At 43.7% G+C, this 17,369-nt stretch overlaps 2 protein-coding genes across 2 annotated transcripts in view; both read left to right on the top strand.

Moving 5' to 3' along the window:
- slc28a1 (solute carrier family 28 member 1) overlaps window positions 1–17,369 on the top strand; it is a 163,509-nt gene that overhangs the window by 15,678 nt on the left and 130,462 nt on the right. The gene's annotated exons all lie outside the window — the stretch shown is intronic.
- The window catches only part of LOC144669947 (semaphorin-7A-like), a 34,061-nt gene that overhangs the window by 2,030 nt on the left and 14,662 nt on the right, over window positions 1–17,369 (top strand). Inside the window, exons 2-3 of the mRNA XM_078532230.1 lie at window positions 4,437–4,576; window positions 16,923–16,976. Coding sequence (XP_078388356.1) covers window positions 4,437–4,576; window positions 16,923–16,976 — 194 coding nt within the window. The remainder of the gene's footprint in view (window positions 1–4,436; window positions 4,577–16,922; window positions 16,977–17,369) is intronic.

Genomic DNA, 17,369 nt, shown 5'->3' with positions numbered 1-17,369 from the left:
TGTCATAGTACCTGTTAGGTAACTGATGACCTTAGAATGATTCATGATCCATGGTGGGGAATGGAATGTTCAGAATATTTGGTAAGAGGTGTGTGACTCTCTACTCACCTCAATCTAATGCAAGCATCGAGTCATAAAGAGGAAATAAAATTGCCTCAGTTGACATGGGGGCCATGGTTGGGTGAGGGTGGCAGTGGGTTTCTATTTGCCTATATGAGAACAATGGCAGTGTTATTAAAAGGTCAATGTTGTGAGGCTATAGCTATAAGGAAAGACTGAAGAGGCTGGAGCTCTTTTCTCTGGGTAAGAGAGGGCTGAGGGGTGACAGAGCTCTTTAAAATTATGATGGGGTTTGATAGGATAGACGCAGAAAAAAAATATTCCCACTTGTGTGGAGACCATAAATATAAGATGGTCACAAATAAATTCATTGGGAATTCAGGAGCATCTTCTTTACCAAGAGGGAGATTAGAATGTAGAACCTGCTACCAGAGGGTGGTGAATAGCATTAGTGCCTTCAGGGGAAGCTGGATAAACAGAGGGAAAGTAATGGAAGGAGATGCAGATAGAATGAGATGAAGTTGGGTAGATGGAGGAGGCTAATGTGGCGCTTAAACACCAAAATGGACTAGATGGCCTGTTCCTCTGGTGTAAATTCTATGTCACAAGGAACAATGACAAGGCTGGATGGTCAATTGTACACAGTAGAAAGACCAACAGAAGAGACTGTTGGACTGGTTGTATACCTGTTTGTGTCTGGGGTTGTCCTATACACTCTGTATATTGTGGCATTAGGCAGGAAAAGAACCTCACTAAATGCTGGAATTGTACAGCAGGCCAAGCTCTGAGAATGGAGCATTTCAGATACGCAACAGAACTAACAGTTAAAAGCAAAAAAAATTAGAAGGAAAGGAAGGAATTGAAGAGAATTGTGTGGATTGTGTAATTGAGGATTGAGATTTGTGGATTGAATGAACTGTGTAACAGAAAACAGTTTTAAAACAAAAATCAAAGCACTGTGAAGTCTGGAAATCTGAAATGATAACAGAAAATGCTGGAGACAACGGGTCAAGCAGTAATTGAGGAGAGAAACAGAACCATCAAATGGTTGATGACCATTTCACAGAGCTCTGATGAAAGGTCATTGATCTAAAACATTTGTTTCAATCGCCCACAGATTCTGTCTGAGTGTTTCTGTCAATTTCTGTTAATTCGATTAAGCAGTGGCAGTAGTGTGTACCATCTCCAACATGCAGCAACTCGATTAAGCAGTAGTGGTAGAGGTAATGGTTTGGAAGGTGCTGTGAATGGGAGCTCGCCAAGTTGCTGCATGTTGTAGATGGTACACACTGCTGCCACTGTGCATTGCTGGTGGAGGGAGTGAATGTTTGTGGAAGGGGCGCCAATCAAGCGGGCTGCCTCGTCCTGGATGATGTCAAGCCTGTCACTGCTCATTAACCCCCTAGGGGTATCCCCTTTCTATCTATCTATCTATCTATCTCTCTCTCTCTCTCTCTCTATCTTCAGCACAAACAGCTCTTTTAACTTAGATCAATTCATTTCCTTAAGTTACAAAACAAATTCAGCAGGGGACCTTTTGAGTCCCAATCATCTTTCCACATATTCCCATTCTCTGTTGGTGGCCCCTGGGAGAAATCGACCTGCCGCTGCGACTGGCGTAGTTCGACCAAGATATTTTTGGATTAGTTTAGTTTGTTGCAGATACAGACTCAAAATGAGATCTGTAGCTTTGTCGGTTTCATCACTACTCTGAGCTTTCCACCACTCCTTAGGGTGTAGTGGTGAATAGCTTGGCTGCCAACCTTCTTGTTTCATTCTGCTGATCAGCTTTTATGCTTCCTGGAGAGTTGAAGGGATATGGTTCCTTCACCTCCCCATTCTGCAACAAACTCGAGTTCAATTTTCTCAATCATACTCACATTCACACACTAAACAGGGACCCACAGTTCCCCGGAGACACTCCGTCTCCCGCGGCTCAATTGCCCCAACTGTCCACCTGAGTCTCCCTGGCCGAAACGTTCGGATCCGCCCTATTACACCTCCATTCTAGTCTGACACGAACAACTGGAGAGTATCTTTATAAATGAAAATACTCACCAGATCATTGTTCCGCCTTTGATTTTGCTAACCAGTTATTCTAAAGGATACATACATAATTATATTATCCAATCAAAATTAAAACACGTACACAAAGACCTTGGTTCCCACAACTCAAGACTGTTTGTGTTTCATCAAAGCCCCCTCTTTGTCCATTGTTTGTCTTCCCATATCTAAGCTAAAACCATCTACCCCTTCCCTATGTGAGAGGGGAGTACACTTAATTTAATTTATGTCATACTTTTGTCTCCAGTCTGACTGTCAAGGCTGTGCAATGTTCATCTGGTAGCAGCCATGTATGCCTGGAGATTTTAAGGATTTTTCAGTAAATTTTTACTGTATTCTCTTTTAGCGTTTTTAATTTCCCCTTAACATGTGAATGGGAGCTCGACGAGTCGCTGCATGTTGTAGATGGTACACACTGCTGCCACTGTGCATTGGAGGTGGAGGGAGTGAATGTTTGTGGATGGGGCGCCAATCAAGCGGACTGCCTCGCCCTGGATGGTGTCAAGCTTCCTGAGTGTTGCTGGAGTTGGCCTTTGCCTGGCATTTGTGTGTGAATGTTGGTTGCCACTTATTAGCTGCAGCCTGAATGCTGTCCACGGTAGTATAAACCATAGTTCTACCATTGTTTAATGGCAATGCAGAATGCAACACAATCCTGACCTATTTTGGAACCAATTGCAGATACAAATTGTTCAAAAATCCTAAATTGCCACCTGCAAATTCTCCTTGCAGATTTGGCAGACTTTTTCCACGACCTCTACCATCTAGAAGGACAAGGGCAGCAGACACATGGGAACATGTGCAAGTTCCCCTCCAAGCCACTCACCATCCTGACTTGGAAATATATCATCGTTCCTTCACTGTCGCTGGGTCAAAATCCTGGAACTCCCTTCCTAACAGCACCATGGGTGTACCTACACCACAGGGACTGCAGCGGTTCAAGAAGGCAGCTCACCACCACCTTCTCATGGTCAATAAATGCTGGCCTTGCCAGCGCTGCTCACATCCTATGAAAGAATAAAAAAGCCTAGAAAAATTACATCTAACCAGTTTTGCTGTTCTTTATTTTTAATCAAATGCCCTTAAATGCTTGGTTTCTAAAGTATGGTTACAAATTTCTTAACCGACAGAAATTGGAAAAAAGTGATTACTCATCTTGGACTCGTCAGTTATTGTCTAAGATTATATTTTCATTGATTTAATGCTGACATTCAGCAAAAGGATGTCAAGTCCTTGGCAATGTTGCAGATAAAGTTTACCAGAGTGCCATCAGTGATGGGGAGAGACTGGAGAAGATGAGATTGTTCAGCTTAGAGCAGAGAAGGTTCAGGGAGATTCAAAGCAAGTGCTCAAAACTGTGATGGATTTTGATTGAGCGAATGAAGGAAACTTCAGAGGAACAGAAACCAGAGGGTCAAATTTGAGATAATTGATAAAAGAACCAAAGGAGTGATGAAGAGAAATGACTTTACACACGTGGACTGCACGACCTGGATGTGTGGAAGCAGATTCAATAGGAATCTTCAAATGAGAATTTGATACATACTTGAAAAGGGGAAAAAAAGTTGCAGGGTTGTAACTGAAGCAGCAGAAAGTGCCATTCACTTTACTTTAGACCACATTATGGAAATAAAATTCCCACTCACAGCACTTTTGGATACAGTGAATGTGAATGAAAAGCAGTTTCATCTAAGTTTCACTTCCAAGGTCCAGATTCCCAGAAATAATAAACACTTAATAATGTTGATTCCTTTTGCACAATAACCTTCAATGTTCACTTAGATTGTCAAAGTCAGCACATGCCTGGGTTTAATCTCCTTGCGTTGGCCTGACATCCTGAGCTAGCCACAGTAACAGTCTATGCTAAAGTGTCAGCGAATATGAATAACTTGTTTTATTTTTGGGTTGCATAAACAGGAAGTTTGAGGACAGTTCAGTAAATATTGTATCAGCCCATCAAACTAAGGTCGTATATCTCCTTCCCTTCGCAATCATGGCTCCTCATGAGATGGTCAGCTGGGCTGCATTTATGAGCTGGCTCTAGGTATAGGTAATTGCCTGTCCATCACTTGCTATCCCAGTGGAGAAATTATAATGGCTGTGTTCATATGGAGAATAATCTTATTCTTTTGTGCTTGCATATTTTGTTTACATAGCATCATAGTCATGAGAAACTGGGCCATTTCAGTTGATCCCGATCCTTGAGTTCCAATCGCTAGGATTACCATTGCTTTCAAATGACATTTTGTTTTTTACCCTGTCTTTTGTGTTTATCAGTAACCAGTAAAACCACGCCCTTTATATCTTTGCAGATGAAATTCAAAAAAGATTCAAATTCAAATCATCTGAGGAATACGCAACCACACTTCGTGAAGGAAGCACTGTTTATGTTGGTGGAAATGAAATTCTTTATCAGATAAACTTTGACAAATCTCCCAATCTAGTACAAAAGGTACAGTAGAAGCAGCCGGACCCTGATGTGTTACTAGGATGTAACATCATGACCAGTATCCGTTATCTGTAAAATTGCAGATGAATTGTTGGCAACCTGTGAAGGAACAAGCATTTTCCAGCCCTGTATTGTCATGTCGAGTGTGGTAACTACCCAGGGACTTTTGTTTTGTGATCCCTTGTTCTTGCTTGCACATAATCATATTAAGCATTCCCAGGAAACTTGGTTAGCACTGGGGGAAGAGTTTTCAAACGATGTTATCGATGGGAAGAACCAGTAAAACTGAGCTTGTTGTTTTGAGTGACTCATCAGCAGATATGAGCACACGATTGATTATTAAGGAAGACTCTCAGATGTCTCTCCGTCTCTGCACTCCATCCCCCAAACTCACCATAGAACCAGAATCACATGCGAATCCTTCCTGGGCTGTGTGCTGACCGGAAGCACATGTATTATTTACGTTCCATATCCAGGACACCATGGAACTGCCTCAGAATGCAGCTGTCACATGCTTCACTGTTTATCACTATTTTGTTTGCTTGTCAGCAACATGTTGAAATACATTCAGCTCAAAAACAATGGTGCAAACATTGTCCTTGAGTGAGATGATAAAAAAAGGATCAGAGACGTCAATTGAGCTGAATATTGGGTGGGTTGCATAACAGACGACTAATGCAATACCATTTGCTTAATGCTGCTGTCCGAAGCAGATTTCTACTCCAATAGCTCTGTGTTCAAGCAGTTGAATTTTCTAAACATGATTGTTGATTTGAAAAATATACCCTGAAGACGTTGGTTGATTAAATCTAGACTGAAACCATTTTCAGACCCATGGGTGGAACATTTGCATTTGATTCTGTTATCTAGCCTTAGGTGGCAAGTATTAATACCACGCCCCAACCACCCACATCCCTTCCCCAAAATCCTAGCACCTCTAACATAAACGAAAACAGAACTACAAAGTGAAGAGCTCATCGTTTTTTGTCTTTTTTTGGAATAAAATTAAAATCGCACATTGCTAAAATAGCACATTCTGTTTGAATGGCAGAGCATGCTCGATGGGCTGAATGGCCTACCCCTAGTTCCTACGTGAGACAGAAGCAGAAATTGCTCATTACACCATTTGAAAAAGAGTTAAGTTCACAAGAGTATTGACTGGATGAAAAAGTTCAAAATGTAAGCTCGGGAATTGTTGGCAGGTAGTGGGATAATGCTTTAAGTTAGGATAAAGTTTATTTGGATTGTTGATACAACTTGTTTATTCTAAGTTTATGCTATAACTCGTTTATTAATTTCTAATAGTGTTCAGGGTGAAAGCCAGCCGTGGGAGTGGTACAAACTAAGCTGATAATTTAAAACTATTATCAAAATGAAAAAGGGAGTGAGATTTTCATGGCCTAACTGTTATAGGGAGGTTGTTTGACCCTCAAAGGAAAAGCTACCTCTGTATTCTAAAGATCCTCCAAGGGGTATTATTTGCCTATTTTGGTTTCTGTAAAGAATGCAGTGTGAAACATTCATGGACAAACCTCTCAGCAATGTCAGCAAGCCCCACTCCAGGACTTGAGCACAAAAACCAAGGCTGACACTCCAGTGCAGTACTGAGGGAGTGCTGCACACTTGGGGATGCTAAACGGAGGCCCAATCTGGTCCCTCAGGTGGCTGTAAAAGATCCCATGGCACAATTTTGATGGAGAGCAGGGACGTTAGTCCTGGAGTCCCGGCCAATATTTATCCTCTCAACACTGAGCAGCCCAGGTGGAAGGCTTACATAAAAAATGAGCCAGCATTTAAAGAGAGCAAGATCAGCCCCCATCAGCATAAGGTATCCGGGGCGCAATGAGAGGGAGAATCAATTGCCTCCTGATTTACTAAGTTACAGATTTCATTGTATTGCTCTGCAAGATGCTGAGCAGAGCTCATCTGTCCTTCGTCCTCCCATCTTAATGGGGATAGGTGGGAACATTGGAGAAAGAGGGAGTGAGAGAGAGCCAGAAACATCTCCAGCCTCTTTAGTGGTGATAAAAGCAGCAGATTGCTTGCCCCACGATCATATTTGCTGTTGAAAGTGTGTTGTCTGAGGAAGCGAAAATGTCAAGAAAATTAGGAGATAAAATGCCTTTAAACAGCGACTAAACAAGTTAAAAAGAAATAAAAGAAAGAACCTGCATTTATATATCACCTATCACATCCTCAGGGCTTGCTAATGTGTTTCACAGCCAAGGTAATTATTTTGCACAAATGTGTTCAAAGCTGAAATCCTGAAGTGAGTGGCATTTTCAACCTCCCCACATCACGATGTATAAACATGGATTGACTTCGAACAAACACCATTGTTCAGGGTGGAAACCAACTTTTCAACATCATTAGGTGGCTATACAAGCTTGTTTGCAGAACCTCGAAACTGGAGAACAGGAGAACAAGGTTCAGCGTGGGGAGATGGTGTCATCGTGATGTCACTGGATTTGTAATCTAAACACCCAGGCTAATGCTCTGGGGACATGGGTTCACCCACCATGGCAGCTGGGGGAATTTGAATTCAGTGAATAAATCTGCAATATAGAGCTAGTGTAGTAACCTGATGTGTAATATACCTTTAAGACAAAAGTGGCAATGGAAGATCATATGATCTTGGTACCCAGTAGCAGAGTCGCATGGGTTACCTTTGTAGTCAGTAGTCTTGAGTTAGAGTCTGAAGAGTGAAGGCAGAGTTTTGAGTTGGAAGCACACAAGTGTAGCTGCCAAGTTCCTTTTGTAAATAAACACAATGTATTTCTCCTAAGAACGGTCCACTGATCTTCTCTATCTTGGTACCAACTCGGTCACCCTGAAACAAGCGTGTAACCCGGATCCTTCCAGTCCCATCAAAGCAGGGCACAGGATCCAACAAACTGGTGATGAGAGTAAGAAGCAAGAAAAGACATGAAAGGCAGAGGTAAAAAGCAAGAAAGAACAAAGGAAATCAGGAGAACCAAAAGCATGGTAGTTGTAAGTTTTAAAAAAAAAAGTTTCCTTCCTGATTGTTGAAGCTATCCCCTTGGAGGGAGCATGCCACAATTCGGAAGAGTTGAGCCTTTTGATCCAACCTTGGACAACTGGTCTCATTATGTTGAACACCTCGCGCTCTTCTTCCAGCTGAACGACATCGCGGGGGAGGAGAAGAAGCACGTGATCCTCTTATCCACATGCGGGAGTAAGACAAAGAACAAAGAAGAAAAGTACAGCACAGGAACAGGCCCTTCGGCCCTCCAAGCCTGTGCCGATCATATTGCCTGTCAAACTAAAAGATTTTGCACTTCCGGGGTCCGTATCCCTCTATTCCCATCCTATTCATGTATTTGTCAAGCTGCCTCTTAAACACCACTATCGTACCTGCTTCCACCACCTCCTCTGGCAGCGAATTCCAGACACTCACTACCCTCTGCGTAAAAAAACTTGCCCCGCACATCTCCTCTAAAGTTTTCTCCTCTGACTTTAAATCCATGTCCCCTAGTAATTGACTCTTCCACCCTGGGAAAAAGCTTCTGACTATCTACTCTGTCCATGCCACTCATAATTTTGTAGACTTCTATCAAGTCACCCCTCAATCTCCATTGCTCTAGTGAGAACAATCCGAGTTTCTCCAACCTCTTCTCGTAGCTAATAACCTCCAGATCATGCAGCATCCTGGTAAACCTCCTCTGCACCCTGTCCAACGCCTCCATATCCTTCTGGTAATGTGGCAACCAGTGGCACGCAATATTCCAAGTTCTATAAAGCTGGAGCATGACTTCCCAGCTTTTATACTCAATACCCCTGCCAATGAAGGCAAGCATGCCATATGCCTTATCCACCTGCGTTGCCACTTTCAGTGACCTGTGGACCTGTACACCCAGATCCCTCTGCCCGTCGATGCACTTAAGGGTTCTGCCATTTATTGTATAATTCCTACCTGTATTAGACCTTCCAAAATGCATTACCTCGCATTTGTCCAGATTAAACTCCATCTGCCATTTCTCCGCCCAAGTCTCCAACCGATCTATATCCCGTTGTATCCTTTGACAATCCTCTTCACCATTTGCAACTCCTCCAACCTTAGTGTCGTCTGCAAACTTACTAATTAGCCCAGTTACGTTTTCCTCCAAATCATTTACATATACTACAGCAAAGGTCCCAGCACTGATCCATTCCACAGACATATGGATTCATTGAATCTGGGGCACTGGGTACCAACAAATTTCCAAAGTTTTGATGACTTAGTGAACCTCGTGAAGATTCATTACCAGCCCAAGCCTTCGGTGACAATGCAACGGTTCAAATTTAACTTGAGGAATAAAGCTGTCGGGGAGACAGTTGCTTGTTATGTGGCAAGTTTGAAATAATTAACAGAATATTGTGAGTTTGGTAGATCTATCAATGAAATGCTTAGAGATCATTTGGTGTGCGGTAGAAATGAAGATACGATTCAGAAGGAATTACTGTCTAACAAATTTGGATTTTCAGAAGGCATTGGAAATCGCTCTGGCAATGGAAGGTGCAGTATGAGACTCAAGCCAAACCGGGAGCGCAAAATGGTGCCGTCCTCCATGTTGGGTGGGGAACCTCAGCCAAAAAGCACGAAAGTGCAAAGCTTTACTCAGAAGCGGGAAGCAGCCACCGCTAGCAGACAAATAAAAAGAGATAACTTAGCAGCAAAAACATGGCCTCATAGTAACAGAGGTGGAAGCAGATAGCCTTGTGATGAATCACAGTTTAAAAAGATCAAACATGTTTTCTTTCATCAAAACAGACACCTGATGAGTAAAGGTAGAATCAGGCAGATTTTCAGACAAGAGCAAAAACCCAGTGAGATCTACAGCATTGAAAAAGCCTGAAGTAACAGATTCAGGTATTTATTCATTGTATAATTTAAAGGTAGAAAGAACAGAACCTATGTAACCATGAGAGTGAATGAGAGGCCGATCAGAATGGAGGTGGATACAGGAGTCTCCATTACGGTTATGGGCGAGCATTCTTTTAATTACCTGCATCGTGGGGAATGTAACTAAAATTTGGAAGATAGAGATGCTGAATTGAAAACTTACATGGGAGAAGACCTACAAATCAAAGGCATATGCAAAGTCACAGCACACTACGGAGGTCAAACACTGAAATTACCCTTGATGATGGTAGCAGGTGAGGGACCTAGTCTTCTTGGACATAACTGACTGAACGAAATTAAATTGGAATGGGCTGAAATCTTCCCAACTGAGAGCTAATGGGCTATCAGAGCTACTACAAAAATATGCCTCATTCTTCAAGGATGAACTTGGAAAGATTGAGGGGCTACACGCAAAAATTCATGTAGATCCAGAGGCAACACCAAGATTCATGAAGGCAATATCAGTACCTTACACTATGTGGGAAAAGCTAGACACCGAACTGGACAGATTAGAAAAACAGTGATACAACCAGTGCAGTTTTCAGAATGGGCAGCACCAATTGTACCTGGTTTCAACCCTGACTGAAGCATTCGAATTTGTGGGGACTACAAATTAACAGTCAATAAAGTGGCTAAGTTGGACAGACCAAAGTTGAAGACTTTACGCTGGACTGGCAGGTGGAACTGCCTACATGAAGCTTGATGTGAGTCATGTTATCAAGAATTGGAATTAGAGAAGGCCTCCTGGAAGTTTGTTACTATTAATACACACAAAGGTTGTACCAATACACCCATTTACCATTTGGCATATCTTCAGCTTCCGCCATATTCCAAAGAACCATGGAAAGTTTACTACAGGGACTGCCTCACATGATGTGTTATTTAGATGACATTCTGGTGACAGGACTCACTGAAAATGAATATTTGATCAACTTGGAAGAAGTTTTGAGACATTTCTCGCAGGTTGGAGCTGGGCTTGTTCAGCGAAGACTAGCTATATCCCCTATAGCTTCAGCAAAAATACAAGATGGGTGTTGACCTTGGCACCATAAGTGCTTTCCTTCATAGGCCCGGAAGTCAAATTGCAAACGCAGATGCACTCAGTCATTTAGCCCATGCAAGTAAAACGTGAGGATGTTCAATTCCTCAAGAATTTGTTTAATTATTGAACTTCCTGGATCCATCCCCGATATGTGCTAGACAGATTAGAGGTTAGACAAATTGAGACCCATCTTTATCCAAAGTAAGAGAACAAGTTCTTCATGGTTGGTCACAAGAGCAGGAATCTGATGAAATGAAACTATATTTCCAGAGAAGATATGAAATAACCAGCAAGGAAGGTATCTTATTGTGGGGAGCTCGAGTGATTGTTCCTCCAAAAGGATGAAAGCCATTGTTGCCTGAACTTCACAGTGCACATCCTGGAATTTCCAGAATGAACGCAAAAGCACGCAGCTATCTACGGTGGCCTGGGATGGATGGAGAAATAGAAAACTTATTGAGAAGTTGTATGCAGTGTCAGCAAGTGCAAAAGCTACCTTCAAATGCTCTGTTACATCCTTGGGAGTGGCCAGGAAGGCCATGGGTGTGATTACACATCGACTATGTGGGACCGGACCTCCTATGGGAACAATGTTTCTACTTATCATCGATGCTCACTCAAAATGAATGGACGTATATGAAGTGAAGTCACTAACATCTTCTGTTACAATAGACAAGCTCCGTCAAAGTTTCGCAATCAACGGACTATCAGAAGCGGTCATATCAGACAATGGAACAGTATTTACAAGCGCTGAGTTTCACTGATTCTTCAGCCTCGACAGTATTACTCATGAAAACTTCACTGTACCCCCCCTTCTCAAATGGGCCAGCCAAGAGAGAGTGGTTCAGACATTCAAACCTGGTCTGAAGAAATTGTCTGGAGATTCTATAGCCACTAAACTAGCACGCTTTCTTATCCATTATAGAACCACCCCTCATACGACAACAGGTGTCACACCTGAGGAATTGTTGATGAAGCGCCGTCTCCGATCGAGACTGACCCTACTTATGCCAAACTTGGAGGGGGGAAAGCAGAAAGGAGTCGGGGAAGTCAGAAACCTGGACATGACTGTCAGCCGTGACAAAACGTTTAACGTAGGAGAGAAAGTATTTGTGAAGAATTTGAGAAGGACCAATATGGTTCTTTGGTGAAATAAGTGCAGTAACAGGGCCCCTTTCCTACCACGTGAAAGTGGAAGATCGAGTCATATGGAGACGTGGATCATACAAGAAGAGGAGAAACAAAACACCCAGAAATGATTCTACCAGTGTTTGTGACTCAATCAACATCTCCTGTTGAAAGAACTCAACTGAGTACAGATGTATCTGAAGGGCCGACTGTACCTGAAAGAGTCGAAGAAACAGATTTGCAGGCGAGAAGGCCAAAAATCAGTTTCACAACATCGTGAAACCAGTTTGCAATCGTTTACTCTGATTGTAAAACATCTGGATATTATTATAAGCCCAGCTCACCAGAATCATCCCCCCCAAACTCTGGGTCATCCATGCACGCCGACATGTTTCATAAGCAACGTGCACCTGGCGAGCTGCACTTCACTCGGGTCTTTGAGGTTTCTTTGCCCACCTTGCTTCAGGCAGCCCTCGTGATCATCAGCGCCAGGCTTCACAGGCAGCACCACATCACTTTTAGGGGGGATCACAAGCAGGTCTCAACCTACCAGACCAGCCGTAAGGCAGGGGTGGCTTTTCAGTGGCTGCAGGGCTAGGGCTTGCTTGGGGAAGAGGGAGAAGTGGCCTCAGGCAAGAGAAGAGGCTGCCGGGTGAGGGCTGTACTGGGGAAGGTGTGTCTCCCAGGGTGTGTGTGGGGACACATGTTGATCTGTGCAAGTGACCTCAAGATGGTGAGTGCTGAGGAGGCAGTCTTCAGAGGAGATGAGGCCAGATGGACATATGTGTGAGAATGGGTGGTGATGTCCCTTGAGCTGGCAGTGAGTGAGATGCCAGTGAATGTGTGATGGGCTTGAGTGTGAGATTAGAGCGATGAGATGGTAGCCTTACCCTGGCATCATGGATGAATCAGTCGTCTTCTTTCTGCATTGGACGGACAACCTCTTCTGTGTAGCATTGGCACTGATCACCACTGCCATCGCCTACCAAGCCGGAGTGGTGAGACTGTTGGACCTCCTGCTGCCAGAAGGGAAGGTAGAGGACATCATGGTGGGTCTCCACACCGTCCAAAATGCGTTCCAGGGACGCGTCACTGAATCAGGGGGCTGCCGTCTTTTTGCCATTCGGGGCCATGTCTTCTTGCAGGAGTCCTGGGCTGGAAGCACTGAGAGGTGTGCATGCGGCTGCACTTTAAATATGGCACCCGGCGTAAGGGAGCGGCGAGGTGATGGCGTGGCAGGCAAATCGGAGCCCGCCCGCCATCGAAACAGTGTCAGTCCCAAGAATGCATGATTAATGAGGCAGGATTTGGATGATAGGGCGTGAAAAGACACCATTGCTGCCGGTGGGTAAAACAGTCTTTTTCTCACCCGCTACTGCACTTTGTGCAAACCTGGGACAATTCTGCCCATAATGTTTGTGTTTGCTGGCTGCTGGTCAGCTGCAAAGGTATGACTTGTTAACACATCAGCTCTCTCCTGTAAATTCAGACTAAATTTCCAACTTTAATTGCTGCTCAGAACATTCTTTAAAAAAAAGGCTTATTTTCCTTTTGAAAGGTCATTGACCTGAACCATTATCCCTCTTTTTCTCTCTGAACAGATACTGCCTGACCTGTTAAGTACTCCCAGCATTTTGATTTCAGATTTCCAGTATCTGCTGCGCTTTGCTTTCCTACTTTGGTTAATGGAGGTGTTCAGAATCATGATGGGTCTTGGTAAAGTATGGAGGGAGAAATTGTTTCCACTGGCAGATTTGGGAGAATTGACAAAATGAACTGTAATGTTGTTATAATGATACAAAGGCAGTAATCAATCTTAAGGGACTGGGGAAACACGTTGTGGGTTCATTTATTTAGACTAGGTACATGGGAACATTACAGGTAGAAAGGCATCAGCACCAGAGCTTTGTGTGTGCGTGCTCTTCCCAAAGACAAAAGTGAGACTAAGACTAGATCGCATGACACACTTCCCTTCTTGTGATGTCCTGCTTCTATCCCTTAAAGGCACATTACAACCTAAAGCATGGGGAGATGAGATTTTCTTTTGCATAGTGAGTTATTCAATAGTAACCTTAAAAAATTTTCAAACAATGCAGAAGTTGGGAGTACTGGTTACTGGCGACTGCTTTGAGACCATTGGGAGAATTGAGAAAATGAACTGTAATGTTGTTATAATGATACAAAGACAGTAATCATTCTTAAGGGACTGGGGAATATCTCGTTGGATATGCACCATAATGGCTTTACCCAACTAATGTTTGATAATGATGAAACAGAAATAAATAGATTTTTTGAAAAGACTGCAATAACAAAGACCAGGTATTTCTCTTTAATTCTGATGGATTCATTAGGAAAAACCAATGAGTTTCATGGGGTTGAATTTAATGCCCTCCCCAGGGGCAGGTTTGGTGGCTGAGGGGTTGGAGGGTGAAGGGTGGGGACCCTGCCACTTTCCCACCTCTGCCCAGTCTAATTCCGGGGCAGGGAAGGCTCATGGGCGATCTTCCCACCCCACAGCTAATTGAGGCCCTTATATGGGCAATTAACGCCCACTTAAGGGCCTCAGCCTACTGCTGCTGGGATTCACCCAATGGCTGGTTGGGGATCAGCCATGCAAGAAGCTCGAAGCTCGAAAAGCAAACCTTGTCGGGATTGCTTGTGGGCTCCGGGGAGTGGGGGGTTGTCTCCTGTTCAAAGGTAGTGCCTGTTCGAGGGCCCCATTGGGAAGGGATGGGTCTGCTCATATCCAAATCTTTGCACTTGGTGCTGACCCTCCTTTGCCTCCACTCCGACCTCCATCCTGCCACCCCAATCCCATGGGTGGGTGCATTGCCCACGGCAGCATTCTGAGGCAGGATTTGGATGATAGGGCGTGAAAAGACACCATTGCTGCTGGTGGGTAAAACAGTCTTTTTCTCACCTGCTACTGCACTTTGTGCAAACCTGGAACAATTCTGCCCATAATGTTTGTGTTTGCTGGCTGCTGGTCAGCTGCAAAGGTATGACTTGTTAACACATCAGCTCTCTCCTGTAAATTCAGACTAAATTTCCAATTTTAATTACTGCTCAGAACATTCTTTAAAAAAAAGGCTTATTTTCCTTGGAACAAGGAAGGTTAAAGTGATTAAAAGCCTCTTGAAAGGTCATTGACCTGAACCATTATCCCTCTTTTTCTCTCTGAACAGATACTGCCTGACCTGTTAAGTACTCCCAGCATTTTGATTTCAGATTTCCAGTATCTGCGGCGCTTTGCTTTCCTACTCTGGTTAATGGAGGTGTTCAGAATCATGATGGGTCTTGATAAAGTATGGAGGGAGAAATTGTTTCCACTGGCAGATTTGGGAGAATTGACAAAATGAACTGTAATGTTGTTATAATGATACAAAGGCGGTAATCAATCTTAAGGGACTGGGGAAACACGTTGTGGGTTCATTTATTTAGACTAGGTACATGGGAACATTACAGGTAGAAAGGCATCAGCACCAGAGCTTTGTGTGTGCGTGCTCTTCCCAAAGACAAAAGTGAGATTAAGACTAGATCGCATGACACACTTCCCTTCTTGTGATGTCATGCTGCTATCCCTTAAAGGCACATTACAACCTAAAGCATGGGGAGATGAGATTTTCTTTTGCATAGCTAGTTGTTCAATAGTAACTTTAAAAAATTTTCAAACAATTCAGATGTTGGGAGTACTGGTTACTGGCGACTACTTTGAGACCATTGGGAGAATTGAGAAAATGAACTGTAATGTTGTTATAATGATACAAAGACAGTAATCGCTCTTAAGGGACTGGGGAATATCTCGTTGGATATGCACCATAATGGCTTCACACAACTAATGTTTGTTAATGATGAAACAAATAAATAGATTTTTTGGAAAGACTGCAATAGCAAAGACCAGGCATTTCTGTATAATTCTGAATGATTCATTAGGAAAAACCAATGAGTTTCATGGGGTTGAATTTAATGCCCTCACCAGGGGCAGGTTTGATGGCTGGGGTGGGGCGGTGGGGGGGGCATTTAATCAGGTGGGAGGGTGAAGGGTGAGGACCCTGCCATTTTCCCACCTCTGCCTAGTCTAATTCCAGGGCAGGGAAGGCTCATGGGCGATCTTCCCACCCCACAGCTAATTGAGGCCCTTATATGGGCAATTAACGCCCACTTAAGGGCCTCAGCCTACTGCTGCTGGGATTCACCCAATGGCAGGTGGGGGATCAGCCATGCAGGAAGTTCGAAGCTCGAAAAGCAAACCTTGTCGGGATTGCTTGTGGGATCCAGGGAGTGGGGGGGTTGTCTCTTGTTCAAAGATAGTGCCTGTTCGAGGGCCCCATTGGGAAGGGGTGGGTCTGCTCAGATCCAAATCTTTGCACTTGGTGCTGACCCTCCTTTGCCTCCACTCCAACCCTCATCCTGCCACCCCAATCCCACAACCCCCATCACTCGGCTCTGGTCTGGGCCCTTCGGCGATTCTGGGCCTTGGGTGGCTGCATTGCCCACGGCAGCAACCATTCCTCCTGGCACTGCTGGGCAATGCGTTGCTGCCAGCCTCTGATTGGCTGGCAGCTCTCAGAGGGACCAGATTTCCGCCCTGAGGGTCCTTGCCCAGCTTGTGTGAGCTTGCCTGATTGGCACTTACTTGGGCAGGCCTTCCCAAAAAGCAAGGTGGGGCTCTTGTTGGCTCTCCAGCTGGCAGGCGTGGCCCCTGGCACCTCCATTAAATGCGCCCATTATGTCTGTTTCTCCAGCATCCATCTTCACTCTGGCACAGTGAGACCATGCTGATGGTCTTTGGTAAAGCCAGTGATATGGTACATTGGGGGTTCAGCAGGCTCCAGTGTCTCTGTTGTGCACAAGTGGTCCATCTGCCCCCTCAGGTGAATGTAAAAAAAATGAATGACATGATTTGGTGTGCTCGTTAATGTTGATCCCTTAACCAAAACCTTAAAATGCGCAATCAGTTTGCGGGAGTTTGCTGCGTGTAGATTGGCTGCTGTGTTTCCTACATTACAGCAGTAACTACGTTTTACAAGCACTTAATTGGTCACAATTTGGCATTTCCTGAGGTTGTGAAAGGCACTTTAGAAGGCACTATATAAATGCAAGTCCCTCTTCATTACAGCCCACTGTAAGATGCTGCTTTGTTATTGAAATGCTCAATTGTTTTTGAGACAGGTTTGTCAATAGTGAAACAAAGGAGTACAATCAGCTGTGTTACTTATCAACGTTAAAGGGTTTTGCCCAATGTCAGTCATTACTCTTATCTTTTCACCTTCTAGATCTCAGTGTCTGCTGATCCGGAATCCAAAAGAAAATGCCAACCGAGGAACTTGGTGAGTTCTGACCTGAAAAATCCTTCAATTCGTTTCATTTTGTTGAAACTCAATAATTAAAAGGGCTTTCCCAGAAGAAGTCTCTATAATGGTTTTATAATCAAGTATCTCTGCAACTGCTGCTGTTTTTCTCTAGCGTTTGATGTGAGTCTTGCTGAAAAAAGAGACATGTTGAAGCTTTTTGTCTTGCACTCATCAGGACACTTTGCAAGAATACTAAATGTAAAGAGAACAACGATTTATACTTCATGAATAAGCACTCTCTTCTCATGAAGTATAAATTGCTGTTGCCTTTACATTTGGTATTCTTGCAAATGTCCTGATGAGTGCAAGATGAAAAGCTTCAACATGTTTCTTTTTTCAGCAATACTCAAGTTCTGTACTTTCAAATGA

Source organism: Cetorhinus maximus, chromosome 30 (genome assembly GCF_964194155.1).
Source record: "Cetorhinus maximus chromosome 30, sCetMax3.hap1.1, whole genome shotgun sequence".
NCBI lineage: Eukaryota > Metazoa > Chordata > Chondrichthyes > Lamniformes > Cetorhinidae > Cetorhinus > Cetorhinus maximus.
This window is presented reverse-complemented; position numbering and strand designations above follow the sequence as displayed.